The sequence below is a fragment of the Euleptes europaea genome, chromosome 8 (genome assembly GCF_029931775.1).
Source record: "Euleptes europaea isolate rEulEur1 chromosome 8, rEulEur1.hap1, whole genome shotgun sequence".
Taxonomy (NCBI): Eukaryota; Metazoa; Chordata; class Lepidosauria; order Squamata; family Sphaerodactylidae; genus Euleptes; species Euleptes europaea.
Window position 1 is genome coordinate 53,304,212 of NC_079319.1, and position 24,283 is coordinate 53,328,494.

The 24,283-nt window shown below is 38.4% G+C and overlaps 1 protein-coding gene across 1 annotated transcript; it reads right to left on the reverse strand.

Annotated features, from left to right (window-relative positions):
• Positions 1–5,290: 5,290 nt before the first annotated feature.
• YES1 (YES proto-oncogene 1, Src family tyrosine kinase) lies at positions 5,291–22,924 on the reverse strand. Its single transcript, XM_056854191.1, has 11 exons — positions 22,655–22,924; positions 17,197–17,296; positions 15,243–15,341; positions 13,608–13,711; positions 13,365–13,514; positions 13,007–13,162; positions 12,313–12,492; positions 10,196–10,272; positions 9,346–9,499; positions 8,852–8,983; positions 5,291–5,692 (listed from the first exon to the last, which is right to left on the reverse strand). The coding sequence occupies exons 1-11, from the start codon at positions 22,917–22,919 to the stop codon at positions 5,484–5,486; spliced, it is 1,626 nt and encodes a 541-aa protein (XP_056710169.1). The 5' UTR covers positions 22,920–22,924; the 3' UTR covers positions 5,291–5,483.
• Positions 22,925–24,283: the final 1,359 nt, after the last annotated feature.

Sequence of the window (24,283 nt, forward strand, 5' to 3'; positions counted from 1 at the left end):
AGTAGACTCTTCACATTTTCGCAGGGGAAATTATGCATCACGGAAGTTTAGTCCTGGAATTTCTTTGCGGGGGGGCGGGGGCGGGGGGTTCGAGTATTTGAATGCTAATACCATGCATCAAGAGAGTGGCAAATCCAAGGCAAACAACTCATGCATAAAAGGCCTTGTTTTATCTTTTAATCTCTTACATCCCACTACTGTCATTTGCCCTTAAAAATAAAACATACTTTATTATACTTACTCCCTGGCATTCTTTTAAGCACAGGATAGACAGACACTGAGACCATAGGATAACCAGAGCCAAAAATATTAGAACCTTTATTCAAAGTTTTATTTCCATATGGAAAATACGGTTGCTTAACTGGATATTTATAATACAGGTACACCTTGTTGATTTCTTTACAGCTACTGTAAGGAAGGGAGGTGGCAATTCCTGTGTGTTCATTTCCCTAATGAATTCAAATAGCCAATTTTCCATAATATGGCCTCCACCCCAAATTAGCACTTATACTGCCCTGCTTGCTTTGCTCTGAAGTCTTCTGTCTGGTCAGACTCTTTGTTGGCTGTTCTGGATACTCAAGATACAACCTCTTCTGCCTATATATATATCCTTTTGCTAATCACTGCTAACAAATTAATGCCAGCTTAAACCACTGGATATTGAGAATTATAGCAAATCTGTAAGAGGAATGGGTTACATTAGAATTGGATATGCATATGTTGTTTGCTCTAATGATTCTTTTCTCTGATGGATACAGACTTAGTGCAAGGAAATCAATGAGTCAGATCCTACAAAATGTGAGTGCAATGACATTTGCAATATACACCATCCCCTCATATTGCCTCCCCCAAGCATCCCCGCAAGACCTCCAGAACAAAGATATTGAAGGTTGTGGAACCCATGTAGACAAAATGCCATACAATCCAGGCGGCTGCAGTGAGGTGTACCATGCAAAACTGCCATTTCCTTTTCCACCAGCAGTGCTTCCATTGGTAGAAAATTTGTTGGCAAATGAGTGCTGCTCATTTGGCATCTCCTTAGTGTAACACCAAAAAAGGGGTGTTGGTTTTTTTTGTCCTCAACAAGTCCCACTTCATCTAAAAGGTAAAAGTGGTCCCCTGTGCAAGCACCGGGTCATTCCTGACCCATGGGGTGACGTCACATCCCAACGTTTCCTAGGCAGACTTTGTTTACGGAGTGGTTTGCCAGTGCCTTCCCCAGTCATCTTCCCTTTACCCCCAGCAAGCTGGGTATTCATTTTACCAACCTCAGAAGGATGGAAGGCTGAGTCAACCTTGAGCCAGGTACCTGAAACTGATTCCCGTTGGGATCGAACTCAGGCTGTAAGCAGAGCTTTTGACTGCAGTACTGCAGCTTGCCACTCTGCACCACGGGGCTCTTGTTACGTGTACCCACTTCATCTAGCATCTGCTTTTTATAAATCTTTTGGAGGACTTGTTGGGAACTTAAAGAGAAGAATAATTGTATCACCCACCACCCATCTGGTGGCAAATATCAGATAATAAATAGGATCGCTTGAAGTTAACAACAAAAAATATATTTTGTTTTACAATTTTTGTCTCACTGAGCTAAGAAAAAGTGTTATTTTTGAATCAAGTCATCTGCAGTGAATAATTTGGCAACAAGGTTTGCTAGTGTCATTTCAGCTTAAAACATTTAGTTAGAAGCTAACAATGATTGTATTTGGTCATAACTTGATAGGGATGACGAATACTTTTATAATTTCTGAATATTGTAAGATAATAGTTGACAACACCATTTTTCATGATCTTAATGAAACAAAAACAGTACAACTTGCTTCCTATTTCTAAGAAGAAGGCGTCTTAAAGTGATCTCTTGGCCACTCTTGGAATTCTGCCACCAGAAAAGCAGAAGACAAAATTCAAGTAAATTACACCTTGCTGAATGGAAGAATATAGGGTTCTGCTTTAAATCGTTACACAAGTTTTAACTTTTTTGGGAAACAGCAGCCATATACACAATAATTATATTTTTGGGAAGTTTAATTATGCAAAAGTAATAAAATATTAAAAATACTTAAGCTTGTGAACACAGCATGATAGGAAAACAGAACAAAAAGTGAAAGGTTACCACACAACATAACTTCGACAAAACTGATGGGCAAGTCTTGCTGTACAGTTTTGATCAGAAATTACACAATAGTTTCCATTAAAATATCAACATCATTCTTAAATGAGAAACATTAATTACGGTAAAGGAAGTGTTGAAAATTCAACAAACATAGTAGTTGAAAATATGTAAAAAAGTTTGCATTGTCATTTCTGATGTTTAGAAAACTGTATTGTAGCAGTACTACAGTCTTAATATAAAGTGGCACTTCTATACATTGGAGATGCTGGGGCTAGCTGTACAACACTGATTGAAGGATAAGAGTTGTGGTAGAAGACACTGGACACAATTAATCAACCAAACTATATTAGAAAGAGAGTAGGGCATGGAAAGAGAGGCTTACAGGTTAGACCCAATGGCACTCTCTCAGGGACTTCTCCATCACAGGTCATGGGAAAATTTATGGGAGCTGCACAAGAAAATGGTTAACATCCATTTTTTTCGACACAGAAATTTCTATTTAATTCTGCCTAGAATTCCAAATCCATATGTGGAAATACCCATTGCACAAACAAGAAACCACTATGGAGCACAACTTTCTCCCCATCTAGCAAAACAGCTGATGTATGCAGAAGGAAAGGGCAGGGGGGAAACCCTAAAATCTACATGCAGCAAGTTGTGCGGACAATGTTATATTCGTAAATCACTCACTTTCCCTTCTGTTGGGGATTAATAATACTGTCTAGGCAGACCTCTCTCTGATCTGGAGGAAGAAGTATCCTCATTACTTCTAGATATGCAAATGGGGGCAATAACATTTTACTGAAGTCCAGATAACCTCATATATCCCATAAACCAGTTAAGTATATAATGACTGTTGCTAATGTACACAATGTCCCAAACACCCAGATGTAGCAAAGTAACTATTAATGCTTTTTAATGATTAATGCAGGGTGGAAGGAGTATATTTAGTGGCTCATAGTGACAGCATTGACCATGTTTTCTTTGAAGAAATTCCTACAACCCCAGAAAAAATTCTTTAACTAAACCATGATATCTTCAAGCTGTACCCTGAATCCTACTCAAATCTACTAAAACAACCCAGAATAAAACATCAACATAATTGAAAACTCAGTCCTCTAAAGTTCTGAGATGTTACCATTGTGCATCAAAAAACAAAGAGCTTGGAAACCAATTAGATTTTTTTTGTTTTTAAAATGAACTTCTGTTATTAGGGTTAAATTAATTTTTAAATCAACTTCAGAAAAACAATTTTACCACTATGTTTTAGACAAACGATTACACTTTAAAACAAACTACTATTTATAGAAAAATGTGTTTGTATTGATGTTGCATTATTATTTGCCAGGGAAGTATTGAAATTAAACATTACAAGACAAAAATAATGACTATGGATGCTAATTGTACAGACCTTTTTAAAATATATAATCCTTTTTTCATTCATCAACTCATTTAGCTCTTTCTGTTTCCTTACTATACAAATGTCATTACAATAAATTGTTCAATTTATTAATTAAAATCCAATCAACATCAAATAATATTCTGGTGATTTTGTTTCAATTTCACTATTACAAAAACACAGTTTTAACTAACAATTCTTTAACATATATATTTTTTTAAAAATTACAATCCCATAATACATTATTTTCTACATAAAGCCCTTTCAAGATCTGATAGGGATATATAAGGGAAAATGGAGCAAGATTGCATAATTTTACCTGAACACTTACATCTTTGTACCAGATCAACATCTGTATGATTTGTCTGATAATGACGATAATTTTCACAGAAAGCTTTGCAGTGCAAAACAAACAATATTTAGAGTATAGTTGGTAAATCCTAACACAATGCCAATAGGGTTTTATTGCTAGATATGTCAGAGATTATAGAACATACTTCTATGCCCCAATAGACTTAGACCCAATGCATGTGGAAAAATGCTTGCGAATGCATATCACTAATTGAATGGGCAACCAAAAATGCTATTAGATCCACTAGGTAGGGATGTCCTTGTAAAGCCATTTTTGTAAAGCTAAAATCTCAGTCAACTGCTACTTGACAGGGAGATAGACTTTGCCCATTGCTACCCTCTATCTACCCACCGATGCACTGGCTGAATGTCAAGCTTTCTTTAAAAGGGGGGGGGGGCTATGCATTTACAGCCCCAGCTGTTCGATTCCTCCTCTTTTTCAGCTGGAGCCTAAATGTAGTGTTTGAAAGCTGGACTGCTTGCCCATCAATGGTTTGCCATCATTAGCTCAATATCAAAAATACTCAATGTTTTCCCCTCATAAATACATTGAGTGTGTGTGTATACACACACACACACACACACACACACACAAGCAAGTATATCTGTAAGAAAAGCAGAAGTGCAAATCCCTGAACTAGTGACATTTTACCTTGGAAGCACTCATAAGAATCAGCTACATCCTTCTCTCACCCAAATCTGTTTCTTCTTCTTAAAAAAAAAAAAAAAAAAAAAAAGCAAAAAAAAAAAAAAAAAGTAAAACTAGGGTGTGATTCACTGGAAATTTCTCTTTGAAAGAACGTATCTCAAAAGATTATAGAGACTCATATGTTCGCTCTGATTGCATTTTCTGGTTTCAAGTTTGTACATTACACTCCATTAACATAACTATAGTTTTACTTACTTCATCATTCTTAATTAAGCTATGCAGGAAAAAAGTAACGCCCATATGCTACTTTCCAGTTACATTAACATAAAGTATTAACACAGTGCATTATGCTATTCAGTTTCACTACTGAGGTCTAGTATTTAATCAAGTTTACCATAAATTGTCTGCTCTCTTTAGTTTTGTTTTTAAAAATCCCATTTCCCCTACCTTAATTAAATTCATGTAAAATAACCCCCAAATCAGGACTGTAATTTTTTTTAATCCAATTTTATTTTGATCACAGGATATTTCTATAAAACTGGAATTGAATTGTTTGGTCCCATAGGCTTCGTTATCCTTTGATCATTTTCATTTAGAGGTTTCTGTAATTGCTGATTTTGTCTTTCATAATATGGATGAAATGCTGGAAAAGGAAAAGAAGATTAGCAGCTCTGCTCCCACAAACTGTCATGGTAATGCTAATTGTACCACCCATTTTTTTAAAAAAATTATTCTTTCTTTGGACTCTGAAACAATAAGGGAGGGGGAAAAATCACATCATTTAGTATATTTGGGCATAACACTTTAAAAAGTGGTTTTGTGCACCTGTATTATGGAATTCCAGTTTGCTAAGCTGCCGAGCATGCAAATGACAGCTATTTGCTTTCCTCTGAGTCCTTCAAATCAGCAAGTAATTTTTTTGAAAATATTTTACATTTGGCAGATTTGTGCATTGTATGTAGGCTATAGGGTTATAAATTGTCTCCAGGCTGATACTGTGGTTCTGTAGCTGTAAAATAGTCTTCTAAGAAAGACTGAATATATTCAAATGTTGGTCTTTCATCAGGATCTTTCTTCCAACACAGTTTCATTAACTCATGAAGAGATTCCGGGCACCCTTGAGGACAAGGCATTCTGTAGCCACGTTCCACTTGTTCTAAAACTTCCCGGTTCACCATACCTAAAATTACAAAAACACATATCCAATAACCTGGAAGAGCTTTTTATGAAGTTAAAGGAGGTTCTAGGATTAAGGGTACCTATGAGAAATATATCTACAAACGTCTGTGTTTGTAAAGTTTGCTCACTTCTTAAATATATGCCAAAGTGTTGCAATATCAACAAATATGACGGGCTTTGTTATATTCCAGTTGCTGTTTTTCTTCCTCTATTTACCAACCTGTTTGATGGAATGAGGACTTTTCTCTCTTCCTCCACTCATTACCTTTGCCAGCACTTTCTGATTTTTTTTCAAATTTAAAAACAGTTGTGTTCAAAGGTGAAACCAGTCTCTAGTGTACATATAAATTATCCACACCTATTCTATAGATATGTTCTTTACGCATGTGTTTTTATTATATTTTACTGTATTTTTATTTTCCCTTTTTATTGTTATTTTTACTAATGTTATATAGGTACTTACACTGTTATTTTATGCTGACCAATGGCCGTAACAATGAATGTAAATGTGTTTTTATTATGCCTGTCTATGCAGATTTTTGCATGTGCCTACCAACTCAATAAAATGAAGGAAGTGAAGAAAAAATTCTGAGAAAAGATTATCTTTATGCACTGATGATCAAAATACTGTGTCCACCCACCTGATCCCTTTATCCCATAGCACACAATCAGAAATATTGGTTTTTCAGTAAAGAAGAAGAGTTGGTTTTTATATACTGACTTTCTCTACCACTTAAGGGAGACTCAAACCGGCTTACAATCACCTTCCCTTCCCCTCCCCACAATAGACACCCTGTGAGGTAGGTGAAGCTGAGAGAATGTGACTTGCTCAAGGTCACCAAGCTGGCTTCGTGTGTAGGAGGGTGGAAACAAATCCAGTTCACCAGATTAGCCTCCGCCACTCATGTGGAGGAGTGGGGAATCAAACCTGGTTCTCTAGATCGGACTCCACTGCTCTTAGCCACTACACCACAGTGGCTCTAAAGGGGATTTTTTTTTGGGGGGGGGGGGGGAGAAACACAGCACTATGTAAGTGAACATTTTTTTAAAACCCCAAAATAAAATTACCAAAATTCCAACTGAAATTTGTTGAAGCACGTAAACAACATCTGATATTCTGAAACATGAAAACTAGTAAAACAAGAAGAACTACGCATTGGTTTGAAGGACGGTGAGTGGATGTCCTGCTTCCCACTGTGCTATCTGAAAAGGAGCTCCTGGAAGGTCAGAGGCACCTTCAGACATGGGGTATGACAGGGAAATCCACAAAAAGAAAGCCCCACCCTCCTCTATTGTATGAGTGGAAGTACCCTCCAGTTTGTGGGAAGACCTATTTTGGAGAAGACAGAAAGTATACTGCTTGCGAAATGAACTCCCCACTCATCCTCACTAGGTAGTGATGACTAAGGCATATGACTATCCAGCTGAGTGGGAAATGTGTGGAAGCCTTACATCTTGATAGGCTTCAGCACACAGAAGAATCTAATTTGGCAGGAAAAAATCACACCACTTAAAAAAAAAAAAAGAATTCAGATGAGCAAACAACTTCATGGTAGAAACCCCTAAAATGTGATAAGTCCTCTGTACTGGTGCTATATAACCATTATAAGTTATTCTGCAACATTATAAATGTAATTTATAATTTACTATGATTATTTCAATCCAACACTGGATGGCCCATTCTCTCTTTTATTTAATGTCTACTTTTGTTGGGCAAAACAGAGAATGAAGACCCTTACCTAGTTTACTTTGGCTCTAGATTTGAAAAAGCCATTTTAATAGTGTGATCCTCCTAACTATGTGGACAACTTACCCTGAAATAGGATGTTATTGGTATTTAAAATCATATATTTCTTTTTTTCATGGTATCTCTGAGATCAGTCAAAGACACAGTTTTCCACTTGATGTGGTTCAAACACAAATAAAATAGGCTCACGACAATTTTGATTCTTCTGGTTGCTAACCCCTGGCATCCCTGTAATGCACTCTATCTTTGAAAACTCTTTGGGAACTCCAGCTGGTTCAAAATGCTGAAGCATGGTTACTGTCACAGACTGGATAAAGATCATATTGCCCCTGTGCTGAAAGATCTGCACTAGTTGTCCATCTGTTTCCGGGCACAATTTAAAGTGCTGCTTCTTACCTTTTAAGGCCATAAATGGTTTGGGGCCAGAGTACCTGAAAGACTGTCTTTACGTATATTGTCCAGCTCCCTAATTAAGATCCTCTTCTGAAGTTCTGTTCTCTGTGCCCTCCCACCTTCAGAGGTAAGGCAGGTAGCAACCAGCGACGGGGCTTTTCAGTGGTGGCACCCTGCCTTTGGAATGCCCTCCCACAGGAGGCTTGCTTTGCACCTACCTTGTGTTCATGTTAGCACCAGGCTAAAACAGTCTTTTTTTTTAACCTAGACTTTTAATTATGGTTTTTATCTCTTAAATGTTTCATGGTCTACATCTGTCCAAATATCATTATGCCTGCACCATTTTAGGCTGATCAATGTGAATTTTATGCTGTTCTTTCTTCTTTCCATGGTTTTGTTTTATTGTCTTGGTTGTAAGCTGCCTCAAGCACGTGTCTGGGGAGGCAGTATATAAACTTTCTAAGTCAACCAATCGCTATTTACTTCATTCTTTAAAATGGATCAGAAATCAGAGTCCATATTCATGTGCCTTTGACACCACCAACCATTTTGGGTTGGGTTCTAAACAGGCTCTTGCTTGTGTGCTTCATTGCACGCATGACGGGATACAAATTTTTCTCTTCTGGGGGGCTGCACCTCAAATCCCATGGACTACAAAGGGTCCACCAACTTTTGGGGTGGACTCATCATTAGAGGTAGCAATAGAAACAGAGGAGAGCTGGAAAGCCCCCATTATACAAGCAGCCCTTTGGATTCCAGTTAATATTCATCTGATTGTCCTGCCAACAGAAATCTTTGGCATTTTTAGTTCAGTGATCAACTCTTTCACACGTAAAAACCAAGGCCAAATATAACCTAGACTTGAAACCAACTATTTAAAAAGGGCTGCCTTAAAACTGCAGGAATTTAGTCCTGACTTAAAAAAAAAAGTTCAGTAATAACATGTACACTGATAATACCATGTAAAGATAACCAATTATAGCAGCACAATTGTGAAGGCATATTATTTTATGTTTTTACCTGGGTATGGCACGCGACCCTTTGTTACAAGCTCTGTTAACAAAATTCCAAATGACCAAACATCAGATTTAATTGTAAACCGGCCATATAGTGCAGCTTCAGGTGCTGTCCATTTAATTGGGAATTTGGCTCCTAAAAAAGGAGATAAGACACAAGAGAAACCTTTCAAAATATAATGTATTTACTTTTTAAATGATGTCATAAGAATGCTTTCGACTTTCATTTGGGTATGAGCCTTTTAAGACCCTTCCTGCTAAAATATCTTGTTTATATTACTGTCATTTAAGTCCCAAATAGTGCTGAAGTAATGAACTCTTTTATAGAGTCCTGTTACTTAGACCTGTAGCAAATTAAATAATGAAGGATAACACACATATCCCTCCAAAGGAATTAAGATATCAGATATAAAATAACATTTATTTATGTTGAAGAATTTTGATGTGGTACTAAATACTGAGTTTTGTTAGCTAGAGCAATAAATATATCAAATTTACCTTGTCTGGCAGTATACTCATTGTCCTCTATTAACCTTGCTAAACCAAAGTCTGCAATTTTGCACACGAGGTTGTCCCCCACCAGGATGTTAGCTGCCCGAAGGTCCCTATGGATGTAATTCATTCTTTCAATGTAGGCCATGCCATCTGCAATCTTTTAAAAAAGAGAAATAAAGTATATTACCAAACATAGACCAGTTGATCAAATAGTTAAGTAACTAACAGGGACATCCTAAGCAAAGTCACATCCTTTTAAGTCCACGCACTTCAATGGATTTAGAAGGGGGTAACTCTGCTCAGGATTGCTTTGGTTCTGTTGCTTAGAAGAAGAGTTGGTTTTTATCTTTTATCTTTCTCTACCACTTAAGGAAGAATCAAACCAGCTTACAATCACCTTCCACTCTCCATAACAGACACCCTGTAAAGTAGGTGGAGCTGAGAGAGCTCTAAGAGAGCTGTGACTAGCCCAAGGTCACCCAACTGGCTTCATGTGTAGGAGTGGGGAAACCAACCCAGTTCACCAGATTAGCATCCCCTGCTCATGTGTAGGAGTGGGGAATCAAACCTAGTTCTTCAGATTAGAGTCCACTGCTCCAAACCACCGCTCTTAACCACTATACCATGCTACACAAGTCACACTTTGAAAACAAAAGACTGATATGAAATGTTTCAGTTTTTAGATTTAATAGCATATACTCTGGTCAAACATAGGCAGAAATCACTGCAAACAGTTTATTTTACAAAAATCACTAGATGAAAAACTATAAATAGTTAGATGGTTATTTTCAGCTATGTCTACATATTACTCAGTTCCAGCATTGTATATAACAGGACTGTTTTCAACAAGTACCTGAGCAGCCATGTCCACCAACTGTGGAAGCTTTAAATATTTTCCTTCTCCTTCTTTAAGGAAGTCCAGTAAGCTACCTGCAGAAAGACATTAATGCCATGATTTAGTTTTAGCTAGAAACGTTTAACATCAAATTACATTACATGAAAAGGAGTATAATATAGACGGTTACACTCAGAAATGTTCTTTCCACTTAAGAATCTCTTACATTAAGTATTTCTTTCAAAAACAAAATAACAGTCCTGTAATTTAAACTCAGTTATGATTTAACACAATTTTGCATGGATCTCAACTCTGAAATAATAGTTGTACGGCAGTTGCCACAAGCACATTTCAAAAACACAATTTCAATACAATCAATATGAAAGGCGCAGACAAAGCAGCAGAATGCTATTCACTCTTTCACCCTTGATAATTTGCAACAGCTACAATTTAAGATAGGTCTTCAAAAAGAAAAGATTCTACAGCTTTATCATATGGCTGAGAATGTAGTATTGCACTGATAAAGGTGATGCCGGCTATTAAAATATAAGATTACAAGGATATGTACAAAAGAAGGGTGTTTCCCCCCCGCCCCCCGTCAAGTCACAGCTGATTATGGCAACCGCTGGTTTTCAAGGCAAGAGACGTTCAGAGGTGGTTTGCCTACCTCCCTATTGCCTGCCTACCCGTCATGACCCTGCTAGGCCTCCCATTCAAGTACTAGCCAGGGATGACCCTCCTTAGCTTCTGAGATCTGATGAGATCAGGCTAGCCTGGGGCTATCCAGGTCAGGGACACAAAAAGTAGTTACTGCATCCTTAATAAGCAAGGAAAATAAAGGGATTTTCAACAGTCCCAACTGCTTGGATGGCAAACACAATCTGTAAGTTGCCAGTTCAGATTTAACGGATAACTACCATTTGTCTCCAAATAGGAAGGGAGGGGTGAAATCACAACATGTCAGGGGACAGGAGAGCACACAAGCCTGAGGCACAATCCAGGCTCCTTCATACAGCACCAAATTATTTATTGGCTCTCGTTTCAAGTAGCATTATTACTTAATATTTATTTTATATAGACATCATATTTCTTTAGATTTTTTACGCTGCCTTTCCAGTCTACTACTGCAGTGTCAGTGTAATCTACATGGTAGATCAAGGGCAGGGGTCCTCAAACTACGGCCCGCGGGCCGGATCCGGCATGTCAGGTTCCTGAACCCGGCCCCTTTAAAAAATTTGCAGCCGCAAGTTTGTTTCTGGGGAGGGGGGGGTAAAAAAAGGGGGAGAAAAGCCCCCTCCGCTGTCTCAAAGCTGCCTCCCGCCCCCATCCGAGGCAGCGATCCGCCAGCCGCCGGCCCCAAATGACCCTTTCTTTCTCTCTCTTTTTTCTTTCTATTTTTCTCTTTCTTTCTTTTCCTTTCTATTCTTTCTATTCTTTCTTTCTTTCTTTTTCTTTCTTTCTGTTTCTATTTTTCTTTCTCTCTCCACCCAGGCAAAGTGTCCCATTCCCATCCTGGGTCTGTGCGTGCTCACATGCGAGTTTGCATGCATGTGCTTGGGGAGGGGCCGTGGCTCAGTGGCAGAGCCTCCACCCCCCAACAGTGTTTGAGGGACAATGAACTGGCCCCCTGTTTAAAAAGTTTGAGGACCCCTGATCAAGGGTGTCAAACTCAATTGTTGCGAGGGCCGGATGTGACATAAATAGGGTCATGCCTCGCCAGCCCAGATTGGGGGGTGGGGGGTGGGGTGGCTGCCTCAGCTGGCTCATGGGCTGGTTAAGAGCTCTCAATGGGCCGAATCTGGCCCTCGGGCCTTATGTTTGACACCCCTGTGGTAGAGGGTTCCTGGATATTTTCTCTGCTGAATTCCAAAAGAATTTGTAAAACTGGGGCAAGAATGAAAAATTGAAGATGAGAGCCTCTCAGCAAATTATCTGCAACAAAAACTCATACAGGTACTTTCTAGAATCTGTTCAGAATTACACCCTTCTACGTTCATCAATGTCAATGGATGCAGATGGGCAAAAGTATACTTAGGATTGTGCTAGCATAATCTATACCCAAGTTTGCAATCACAAACAAACATGACGCAGAAAACAAACATATCTTTGATTTCCACACAATAAAGAACCCGTACCTTTTGTCATGAATTCAGTAACTATGTAGATTGGCTCCTCAGATACAACTGCATAAAGTGGAACAAGTTTATCATGTCTTAATTTCTTCATGATCTGTGCTTCTTGTAGGAAAGCTTCTGGCATCATTGTACCAGGCTTTAGTGTTTTGATTGCTACTTTTGTGGTTCCATTCCATGTTCCTTGAGAAACATTGCATTACACTGTTAGTTACAGTATTTATATATTTAACTTTTTATAGTCCTCCTTTCTCATACTCGAGGTGGCTTACAGAATATGAAACAGCACAATCAAACAGCATAAGAGAACCAATGAACAATGTAGGAGGGTTAGAATTGCAAAATTAGAGAAAAATGTGAACAACAAACTGTGTAAGGCAAGGTATACTATAAATAATTATAAGGTACCACCTAAATAAAAGGTATATTAACTGTCATGTAAAATGCTCTTTTCCCACTTTTAAAATATGAAGTATTATAACAAACAGTTTATGTCATATTAGCCTACGAATATTTGTGCACGTTGCCCAGTGTTGTCTATCCTGATTTGCAGCAGGTCTCCCAGCCTCAAGCAGATGTCCTTCTCAGCCCTGTTCCTTTATGAACTGGGAATGCCAGCGGGAGGTCCCAGGATCTTATGCATGTAAAGTATGCATTCGGATTCTGAATTATGGTCTCTTCATTTGGGTACACTTACCCATCCATACTTCACCAAAGCATCCTTGCCCCAGCTTAACTTCTAGCCGTAAGGATTCTCTAGGAATTTCCCAGGCATCTTTTGCTAAACCTTGCGTCTGAGGTTTCACAGTTGGACACACGGTTGTTAACTTATGACACAGGCCATCAGCATGTTCTGGTGATTGGAAAAAATGCTTAAATTTATTTTTACATATTCACAAATATTAAAATAAGCAGAAATAATCTACCAAGTTTCTCTTACCAACTAAAAGCGTGTTTTATAATCTTATAAAAACATACATACTAAGGAACATATATTGTTGTGGAAATGAAAATAGAATGTATATGAAACGACAATTTAAGAACTTCAGATTTACCTGTATAGTGTTTGACCAGCTTTTGCAAAGATTCAAATTGTGCTCTAGTAGTTATGTAATATCCACCATTATCAAGTTTTCTAATTTTGTAGTGTTTCACATTATCGCCTCTAACTTCATCCCAGTCGCGTATAGAGAGGGAATAAGCACCTAGAAAAAGACAAAGTTTAAAGTTTTGCTTCTGCCAACATATTCTAAATGACTCTTGTATTGCAATGTAAAAAAAACACCAGACACACCTACCTTTTGTAGTTTCACTTTCTCGAACTAAGAAAATACCACGTTGATTCCCAGGATTCAAAAGTAATCTTTCTGCATCTTTCCTGCCCATCTTACCAAAATACCATCTAGAATATTCAAATAAAAATATTCTGTTGCTATGATAGTCAGCACAAAGAGTTCATTACAAAGCAGACCTAGATGTGCTACTGTGCTAAAAAACACATCTGACAGGACCATCATTGTGGCAGGACCCTTTCATGCAGAACTCAGTCCCCCTAGATCTCCATCTCGTTTCCTTTTAAATTAACCTGGAACCAATCCTATTTTATTAAAGGCTCTTATGTTCCATACAGGTTATGATCTAAAGAAAATGCAACTTGTTGCAACCCACAGGCACTGTAGTTCTGTTTCCCTGAACAGTGGCCCCCTTACCACATGGAAAACTACTTTAAAAACTGAATGGGGTTCAAGACCAGTTGTTATACGGCTTTGGCGGTCAACCGCTTGTAGAAAACAAGTAAAAATTTCCCTAGACAAGGGCAGTCCTCTTGGATGAGACTAAGTGGCTATCTGAATGGCAGGCTCAGGCTGCTTCCACTCTGTACATATTTTTTCTTTAAACATTTTTTAACATGGTTTAATTATAGGTTTATTGTAATTTTAAAGTAAAATATTCTATGTACTATTTCGTGCTATATAGTTATGGCCAAAACGCTGAGAATCCTGTGGCCCATTCTGAGGCATAAAGACATATGTAGCATGCTTGCTACGCCTCATCCTCAGATCTGGTTCGCACAGCAGCTGACAGATGATGCTCCAATCATTCACAAATTTTCAAATGCCTGCAGCAGCAATCTGTTCCAGTAACTAGTAAAGGTAGGCACTTAGCGGATGCAGATCTCCTTTCAATGCCCTTCCTGCCTCCATGCTCTGGGGCAATATGGAGGATACAGACATTGACATTAGCAACATGGATCAGGGCAGGCATCTAAGAACACCTGACTATCCAGGAGAATATCCACTAAACCCAATGCCTGACGATCTCTGAAGTACTTTTCTAGCCCAGAGGTTGGTGTATTGTAAGTACTTAAGTAGCATTAGCTCTGACCAGATGCCAGTGATGTGGTATATTGCATTCTGAAGCACTGAAGGGAACCATGCTAGCTGTTTTTTTTAAAAAAAACACCTTTCATTGAAACTATAGCATTAGAATCACCAGTATTCTTGGAGTTGCCCTTTTAGTTTTAAAATAGTTCAGACAGATCAGTCAGCGCTACTATACTTGGAATGTAAGAACAATGCAAGCCTCTGTTACCTCAAAATAGAACATTGAAAGACGGTGAAAATGGCATAAATGAATGCTTTAGCTCTAGCCAATATCTGAAGACTATGATTAGCTGATAAGGGTTGCAGCAGCAAACAGCAGATCTGGAATGAGTTCCTCCTAAATACCATGTAAAATATTTCTAATGTCCAAACGTATCCCTGAAAATATGTTTAAATGCAATCAATATCCCTTAAGAGGTGTGAATTCCATTTTTAACCTTACAGACACCTAGACTGGTGTCAACTTACATCTGCCTAAATTTTTTCCTGCTTGTATCTATTGGAAAGTTATGGTTAAAACTGCTAACAAATAACACAATAACATCTTACTCTTCTGCTTGAATAGAATCTGCAGGAGCAACATAATTGCTTGGGATGTAGCCACTTTTTCCTGTTGCAATAGACCTTGCTTCCCACCAATCTCCTTCCCTGGAAAACAAAAACAGTTACATTGAACAAGAGCAAACATATTACGAAGGGATCATTCTGTAACCACTAAATAGGCATTTGTAAATGGATGTCAGCCCTAGTAGGACACCATTTACATTGAGAAGAAGGAATGCTAAGGATTACTGTAATATTTTGAAGTTCTTTTAACTCCCAATAAAAACATAGGGTCCTATCCCAATTGCTGTTTGCATTGTTCCTATTCCATCCTGCGTTCAGTGGTCCAACTACAAGGGCTTCCTGCCAATCCGTTTTCTTATCAACACCATCCCAATAGTAGGGAGCTGCGCTATTAAGAACATAACATAAGAAAAGCCCGGTTGGAGCAGACCAGTGGTTTGACAAGGTCCAACATACAGTTTCACACAATGGCCAACCAGCTGCCCTGTAGGGCCAACAAATGGGGCATAAAGGATGCTACCCCCTAGCATTGGCATCAGAAGTTTGCTGGCTCTGTACATGGAGCTTCCATTTACTCACCACAGCTAGTAGCCATTGCCTGACCTGTCCTCCATGATTCTGTCAAACTCCCTTTTAAAGCGATCTACACTCACACCATCACTCCACCGGCAGATAATTTTACTGCTCAGTAAAGAAATATTTCCTTTTTTTGTCTATCCTATCAGCTTCACTGGGTATCCCAAAGTTCTTGTATTATGGAAGAGGAAGAAAAAGCTCTCTGTATCTAATATCTCTGGTGCGGAAAGTGTCATCAAGTCACAGCTGACTTATGGCGACCCCGTAGGGTTTTCAAGGCAAGAGACGTTCGGAGATGGTTTGCCATTGCCTGCCTCCACATGGGCTGAGAGAGTTCTGAGAGAACTGAGACTGTTCTGGTCAAAATGAATACTAGTCATGATCCATACCTATTCTCTTCAGTATCAGAGGAGCATGCCTATTATATTAGGTGCTGTGGAACACAGGCAAGATGCTGCTGCAGTCGTCTCATTTTTTGGGCTTCCTTGAGGCACCTGGTTGGCCACTGTGTGAACAGACTGCTGGACCTGATGGGCCTTGGTCTGGCATGACTTTTCTTATGTTCATATGACTGGCCCAAGGTCATCCAGCATGCTTCATGTGGAGGAGTAAGAGAATTAAACCCGGTACTCCAGATTAGTTAACCACTATACCACGGCGGCTCTCCATCTACCAACCCCCCATGCATAATTTTATAACCTCTATCATATTCCCCATGTTTTCTGTTTTTCTAAACTGAGAAGTCACAGACTCTTTAGTCTTTCCTTAAAGGAGAAATGCTTCAACTTTGTAATCATTTTGGTTGCCCTCTTCTGTACTTTTTCCAACTCTGCAATATCCTTTTTTGAGATAGGGTGAGCAGAACTGCACACAGTATTCCAAATGAGGCCGCATCATAGATCTATATAGGGGCATTACAACATTGGATGGTTTATTTTCAATTCGTTTCCTAGCATGGAGTTTGCCTTTTTTTCCTGCTGCCACACAACACTAAGTTGACATTTTCATTGAGCTGTCCACTACAATCCAAGATTTTTCCCTCACACTCTCAGCCAGTTCAGAACCCATCAGTATATATCAAAAATCAGGATTTTTTGTTCCAGTGCATCACTTTACACTTGCTTACAATGAACTTCATTTGTCATGCTATTTCCCACTCATCCAATTTAGAGAAATCCTGCTGGAGGTTATCACAATCTCCCTTGGTCTTTACTATCCTGAAAAATCTGATATCATCCATAAACTTGGCCAATATACTGCTCACCCCCAATTCCATTCCCCTACTGAAGCAGCAGTGCACAAATAGTGCATACTGAAAGATCTAACTAGTTCAGCCTTAGAGTTGGGCAAGAAGACTTACGTGTTGTTTATTATTTGGAACCGTTCGCCCTTCTTGAATGAAAGGTCATCTGTTGTTCTGGCTTCATAATCATATAAGGCCACAAAAACAGTAACACCTCCTTAGGAAAAGAAAAGATCTTACAATTATATTGAAATATTACCTTAAATATATCAGATGTACAAATCAAATACACACAAAGAACAAAAAAAAGCAATTCATCCATTTCCTCTGAAACCAAGCTAAATGTTTTTCCAGAATTGGTACAATCTGAACTTTAAAATTTCATCAGAACTCGTCTTTAGTTTACTTGTTATACGGGAGGAATTTTTGTAAACATTTCCAAACTAACATAGTGCCTGATTTTCCTTTTCACTGTAAACAAAAAACTTTGGGCCAGTCCCAGCCACAGCGTGTGAGGGCTATTTTGCATATTAAATACAAGTTTCTATCATGAGTTTACAATATGACATGGCTGAAAACACAAGGTGGATATGTTCTTAAAACACCTGAATTGTAAAGTGTCCTAGCTGCATGTTTACTATGCACGTTTACACATTCCAATGCATTTCAAACATTACAGAAAACCCCACAATTAACTCTTTGTGTAGCATGAGACCAGCAATCAAAGACTGCTGCAACAGGGTGGCTCACAAAAATAGTAACACACTATGCTTCAAAGATATGAGATCTAACTACTGAAATATGAGTTCTATTATCCTTAATGCTAATACTTTTAATGTTTCAAGGTAACTACAAACAACAGCAGAAGTTTGGATGACCCACATTTATTTAAATAGTCACAAATGCAGGGATAATGTGATGTTATAATTCATATTGTCTTTGTCCAGACTGCATGACATATATCCTGATTTTTCCCCCCTGTGTGTTGTGACAGAGTGATATTTCATCCCTGCCCACCAGGCATATCTGTCCAGTCTCTGAGTCTAGCAGAGGTCTACATGTGAGCATGGCATTTATACAGGCTGAATACATTCATGTCTGAACAATGCAAGCAGTTTGGCAGATTTGGTCTGGGAAATGAATTCTGCTGCTCAGGTTTCTGCACAAAGTACTATCTGCATGTATATATATTACTCAAACCTTATCCGTATGCATGGATTTCTGCTGGTATCAGAGGTGAGATAGATGAGCTGGTTTTTAGAGTGTGTGTGTGTGATTTTGTCCTCTACTGCATGTACGGGAAAACATTTGGCAGAATGTCATCTGATTTTGGCCCTTTCACCAGATAATTACTCAAGTACTATTGTCTATACAAGCATATATTTTGTGTTACACCTGTCTAACCCTAATTCTTAGAAACACAAATAAATACAAATTAATTTTGAAAATTTGAATCTGTGCCCGTAGTTTCATGGAATGAATCTAATCTTTACTAAAAGAAACCTCTTTAGTTTTAACAGAAAGCTAAATTGGGAAAGGCAAAATCTCCTAATTCAGGGGTAGATAAACCTGGCATGCAGCAGACTATTTTACTCATCAGACAGGGATGTTTCTACTCACAAGTGCGTCTGGTTAAGTACAATCCTTGTTTCTCCTCCCACCCACTGTTTTGTTCACTAGCATTCTGATATCTTCACAGGAAGATGATATAGTTTTTTGGCACCCAGTCCATAAAGGATGCCTAACCTTGTTCTAACACATGAAGAGCCATTCAGGAGCTAGTCTTCTGTTGTTCTATGATTTAGCACATTTTTTTACTATGCCAAAATGCTATATGCTTCCCCACATTCTTTACCAAGTTATTTCAATTTAAAATCACAAAATTCTATCCTTGAATTATATCTACTGGGCAGGACAGGATCACTTCTTAAATTTCCTTTCCAGCATGATGGAAAAAAATAACATTTGTGTCAACAAGAGACTACTGCTAATGTAAGAAAGCAGCATTCTACCACTATAATATTGCATGCTAGTAGAACTGAGAAGTTCTCTTAGCAGTTTAGGTTCCATTTCCCCCCAAGATATTAGTCATTTCACTATTCTGTGCACCACTGCATCTCTGGGTTGAAACCAGAGATATTATCAAGGAAGAATGTGCAAAGACTATTCCTGTAGCCAAAAGAAATGTAAAGCCTTGATGGATGACTGAGGAACCTCTTAAAATTGCTAAAGGGATGAAAAGCACAAGTAATGATGAAAGAAATAGAATCAGAAGTCTAAATGCAGTGTTCTAGCAACTTGTATGTAGAGACAAAGGGAACTATTATTATAATCAGTGTAAAGAATCAGAGGAGAACAACAAAAAGGAAGAACAAGAAATCTGTTCCACAAGATCCAAGAAATCAAGGGGAAATTTAAAGCATGGCTAGGCATACTGAAAGATCAACATGGAAATGCATTAACTGAACAGGACAAATAAAGAAAAGGTGGGAACAATACACTGAAGAACTATACAGAAGAGGTGAAAGGATAGCAGATTCCTTCCAAGAAGTATATTTTGAAGAAGAACGTGCAATTTTAGAAAGTGAAGTGAAAGCTGCACTCAAAGGAGTGGGGCAAAACAACTGATTTGTTTGCAACGTTTTACCAATACTGTGGACCGCCAAAAAGATAATTAAGGTCAATTCTTATTTATCTACATCAAATCAAGCCTAAACTCCCCATAGAAGCTAAAGTGACCAAACTGAGGCTTTCGCACTTTGGTTACATTATGAGAAGACAAGAGTAATTGGAAAAGACAATAATGCTAGAAAAAGTTGAAGGCAGCAGGAAAAGAGGAAGACCCAACATGAGATGGATTGACTGACTGAAGGAAGCCACAGCCCTCAGTTTGCAAGACCTGAGCAAGGCTTTTAACGATAGGACGTTTTGGAGTTCATTAATTCATAGGGTCACCATGGAAGCGACTTGACGGCACTTCACACGCACAGCTACAGCATCCAAACACAATGATTTTAAGTATCTCTGACATGGCATCTCATGCTGATCGACATTCCTAACAGTTTAGAATAATCATTCCCAAAAAGATAACAGGCAGGAATCCAAACCATCATATTCTTCTTCTTCACACTCAAGCCTCAGACCTGTGCTTCTCCATAGGAGAAGCTCCCTAGGAGTATTTCAAAAACAGTCTGTAATATGACATAGGGATCTGCCATCCAAAGGAAAAAATCCCTCTGAGCATGCCTTAAAGGTAAAGGTAGTCCCCTGTGCAAGCACAGGGTCATTCCTGACCCATGGGGTGACGTCACATCCCAACGTTTACTAAGCAGACTTTGTTTATGGGGTGGTTTGTCATTGCCTTCCCCAGTCATCTACACTTTACCCCCAGCAAGATGGGTACTCATTTTTATCGACCTCGAAAGGATGGAAGGCTGAGTCAACGTAGCACTGTGTATCCCAGCACGTATTGTTGAGGTTTTTTATCCCATCCCATCCAAAGTGCTGAAAACAAAAACAAACTAGGATCTATATAAAAAGATGGAATCACACTAACATTAGGATTCTACAGAAAACTAAATGGCTGTTACTACAAGATAATTTATTACTGTATTTTGCCAAGGGTCAGAAATAAACTCCCAGTGTCGATTATAACTTTCAGTAAAAATGTACAAGAACAAAGATAAAAACCAATAGTGCTGTGTGTATTAAAATGGATTCTAACACAGTTTAATTGATTTTTGTACAGATGGCCACTCTGCAGCCTCTCTTTAAAATGCACTGCTTCTGCATAAAAGTTGCCAAACATATACATTTTAATATTGCACATGATGCAGAAGGCCCATGTTTTGCTTTAAAACTCTATTCAATTTAATTCAGAAAGAGTTCAAACTGGAAATATTAGCTCAGCAGAAGATGCTTGCTGTAAACTGCCAAGAAACATAATTAAAAAACTCTCCATAGACACAAACCACTCTTTTCCATTTCTTTGCTCGGTGTACCTATAAGGAGTTATAAATTTTGAAGTCTATTGAAGTCAGTGGGCTTAGAGGGGTGTAATTCTGCTTAGGAAGGCAGTGTACTCGGACATGTGTTAGTAACATTCTGAAGTTCAGTCTATGCTACAAATACTCATTTTAGGAAATGAACAAATTTTTATAGCTGTAGCTATGCTACAACACATCAGCTGTGCCTTCAAACGAATGACATCAATTCAGCTTAAAAGGAAACAAGTTTGCAGCCCTCAGAATTGTCCCAAGAGTAACTCTGAAAATATTTATGAAGTTCCTCCAAAATACTTAAACTGTAATCGTCCTTACATGCATGTACTTCAGAGACAGAGAATGCGAACACCTGATTGCAGCGACTTCCAGAAGCAAATAGGCCTTTAATTTAGAAAAAATATGAAGGTTGGGAAATAGCAGAGTTATTAACGAATGAAGCTTGCATTGTGCAAGCTTGGAGGTATGTTAATGAAACCCCCATACTCGCACTTTCTCATGCATCACTTGGCTTGCTCCGTGCTGGAATGCTGGCATCATCATGAGTAAATTTTTACCATTGTATACAAAAAATGTCCCATTTTCAGCTAACAAGTACATCTTGGACCACATATATGCCAAACATAAGCTTTCTGGGTGGACTGGACATTCATTAGCTATTCTGGAATCTACTAGAGCTTTTAATTTCAAGGAGAAAATCACATCCCTCCTCAGATTTTTAGTAAAGGTGTCATCAGTAGACATAGCAATTAGCTTTCTGGCTAACATGGGAGTAGCACAACCGTTTTGGAATATGATTTGACTCTTCCACTTTGACAGGATTTTCAGCATATTCTGAAATCCCCAGGTATGTTGAGTTATTTATTTATTTAGAGATCAGGCTAGCCTACCCAGGTCAAGGCATGCTGAAAAATACTACTGCATTAAAAAACAGGAAACAAAAATCCTCCGGATGAAGCAACGCCCTGCATAAGAACAGGCAGTTAAAACAGGTAAAAATCATGGTGCTTAAAGCAACAAGGGAGAAAAGGAACTCTTCCAGACATAACAGGAAGGAAGGAATAAAGGGGTATCTCTCCTTTCCTCACTGTATTGTTCAAGCTGGGGCTTAGCTAATCTCCCTCCACTGATTTAAACTGCTGTTTCTTTCAGGTACAGTAAGACTGTACAGCATGTTGCACACTGTATCTCAAATACTCAGATACAGTAAGGTAAAGAAGGCAATATTACTCTTTACGTTGTATTGCTGAGGCTTGAATCAGACTCCACCCCTCTCTGCCAACAGAACTCAGTTTTGTGGGTTTAAAAATATTTTTACAGACAGACCAATTAGAAAGCACCAAACTGAGATATCTTGTATATTTGCTGATTGAGAATTTCCATAAATGATGATTGCTGACTCCTTTATTTCTCTTGGTTTCCATAAAAAATAAAATTTGCGCTTTTAGTACAGTAAATAAAAATATTTTATCTATTATCAAAACATGCTTTCAATAAATTTCCCGTCATTACAAGATTTGAAGTACAAGGTTATTAAGGAGCTGAGTAACATTTATATTTGAAATAAAGCTCACCTGTTAAACTGCTAGGATATGGACACGGCGCAGATGAAAATGAGGAAGATGCTCCTCCAAAAGGCGTCATACCAGATGGCCCACCAAAAGGAGTCACAGAATGGCTGTTAAAATTAACTGATGGACCCTTTATTGCAGGTGACTGGTTTGCTTGACTTGGATCTGATCCATAATGGCTGACGTGGGGGGTAATGGGTTCTTGAGTATTCTCAGGTCTATATTTTATAGCAGGACTTTTATCTTCCTTACTTTTAATGCACCCCATGGTCTTTTCTGTAGAAAAAAAGGCAGACATCACTTTGTGTCAGCATTTCCCCAGTCATTAGACATGCATTTAGAATACAGTGATTATCTATTTTTTTAGTCAAATAAAACTAACTTTCAAACATCCTTTCAAACTGTCAAAGTTTTCTGTCTACTGTATTATAACAGGTGCATTCAGCAGGTCAAATGCATCATCACTTTTAAAGAACAACAAAAACCTGACAATTGAATTGGCAAAATCTTAATGTGATTCTTTATGGTTATTTCTACTTAATTCAAGGGTGCTTTCAAGCAGAATGGTTTGTAACTATCCAGTACTGAAAGTTAAAATTTAGATTATTTATGGATACTGCTGTTAGACAGAATTTAATGAGAAAACATCCCAACAGATTTCAATCCAAGCCCACTTATGAATTTAAGACAATATGCTGAATATCTGTGCCACAGAACAAATAGGTATAAGCTACACAAGAGTTCATTTTAAAGGCTTAACAATTATGAGTCAATTATCAGACATGTGCCATTATAAAATGTAGTGTTCACAGGAGCTTAGAGGATCACATTTACTGTCTACAACATATGTTAGGCTGTGTCACTAGAGACTCTTTGCAGAACAAATAGACCACTGTTGGTACATAGTCTATTTCAGTGAGCTATTGCATTTCACTTATGAATGGTTGTAAACTGACGCACACTGTAGTTGCTAAAAATGCAAAAATTTATACCAATCAGTACAGTGCTTAACAATATTGGCTTGAATCCTACTGAAAATTCCTGCTGACAGGAGGAGGTGGCGGCAACTTCCTGGCCTCTCTCAGCCTGCTGCAGCTCAAAATGCTCCTCCTGAGGAATGGAGGGCAACCCCAGAACACCAGGATTTTTCTCTCTCCATACTGTTCAGCCAACAACAGATGTTGGTAATCCACACAGAACATTAGTCCACTAAGGTTGTTCCATCAGGCCTGCTAATTAGCTCGTTGGTTTCACCTGCACACATATAGGAGGGGGGAGGGGAGTCTGCTTATCTTCCAGAAGACTCTTTGGAGACAACATGGCGATCCACGGCCCGCATCTTCTATATAATGAAGTCTATCTTGCTAGGCCTTTTCCCCCATTCCTTGAACCTGCATTCATCATATGCTGTATCTACTATGGATTTTGCTGCTTGTTTTGGACTAAATTAACTAAAGCTTTAAGAAGTTAAGACCTGCATTGCAGAAACCCTATTCAGTAAGTATATCTAGGAGGTTAGATTTATTATTGTTGCACGCTTGAAACTTTCATTGGAACTGTATTGGTTTTAAAATCTTTTTCGTTAATTTCTTTCTAATAAAGCTTATTTTGCTTTATGGTGTGTTGCTGTGA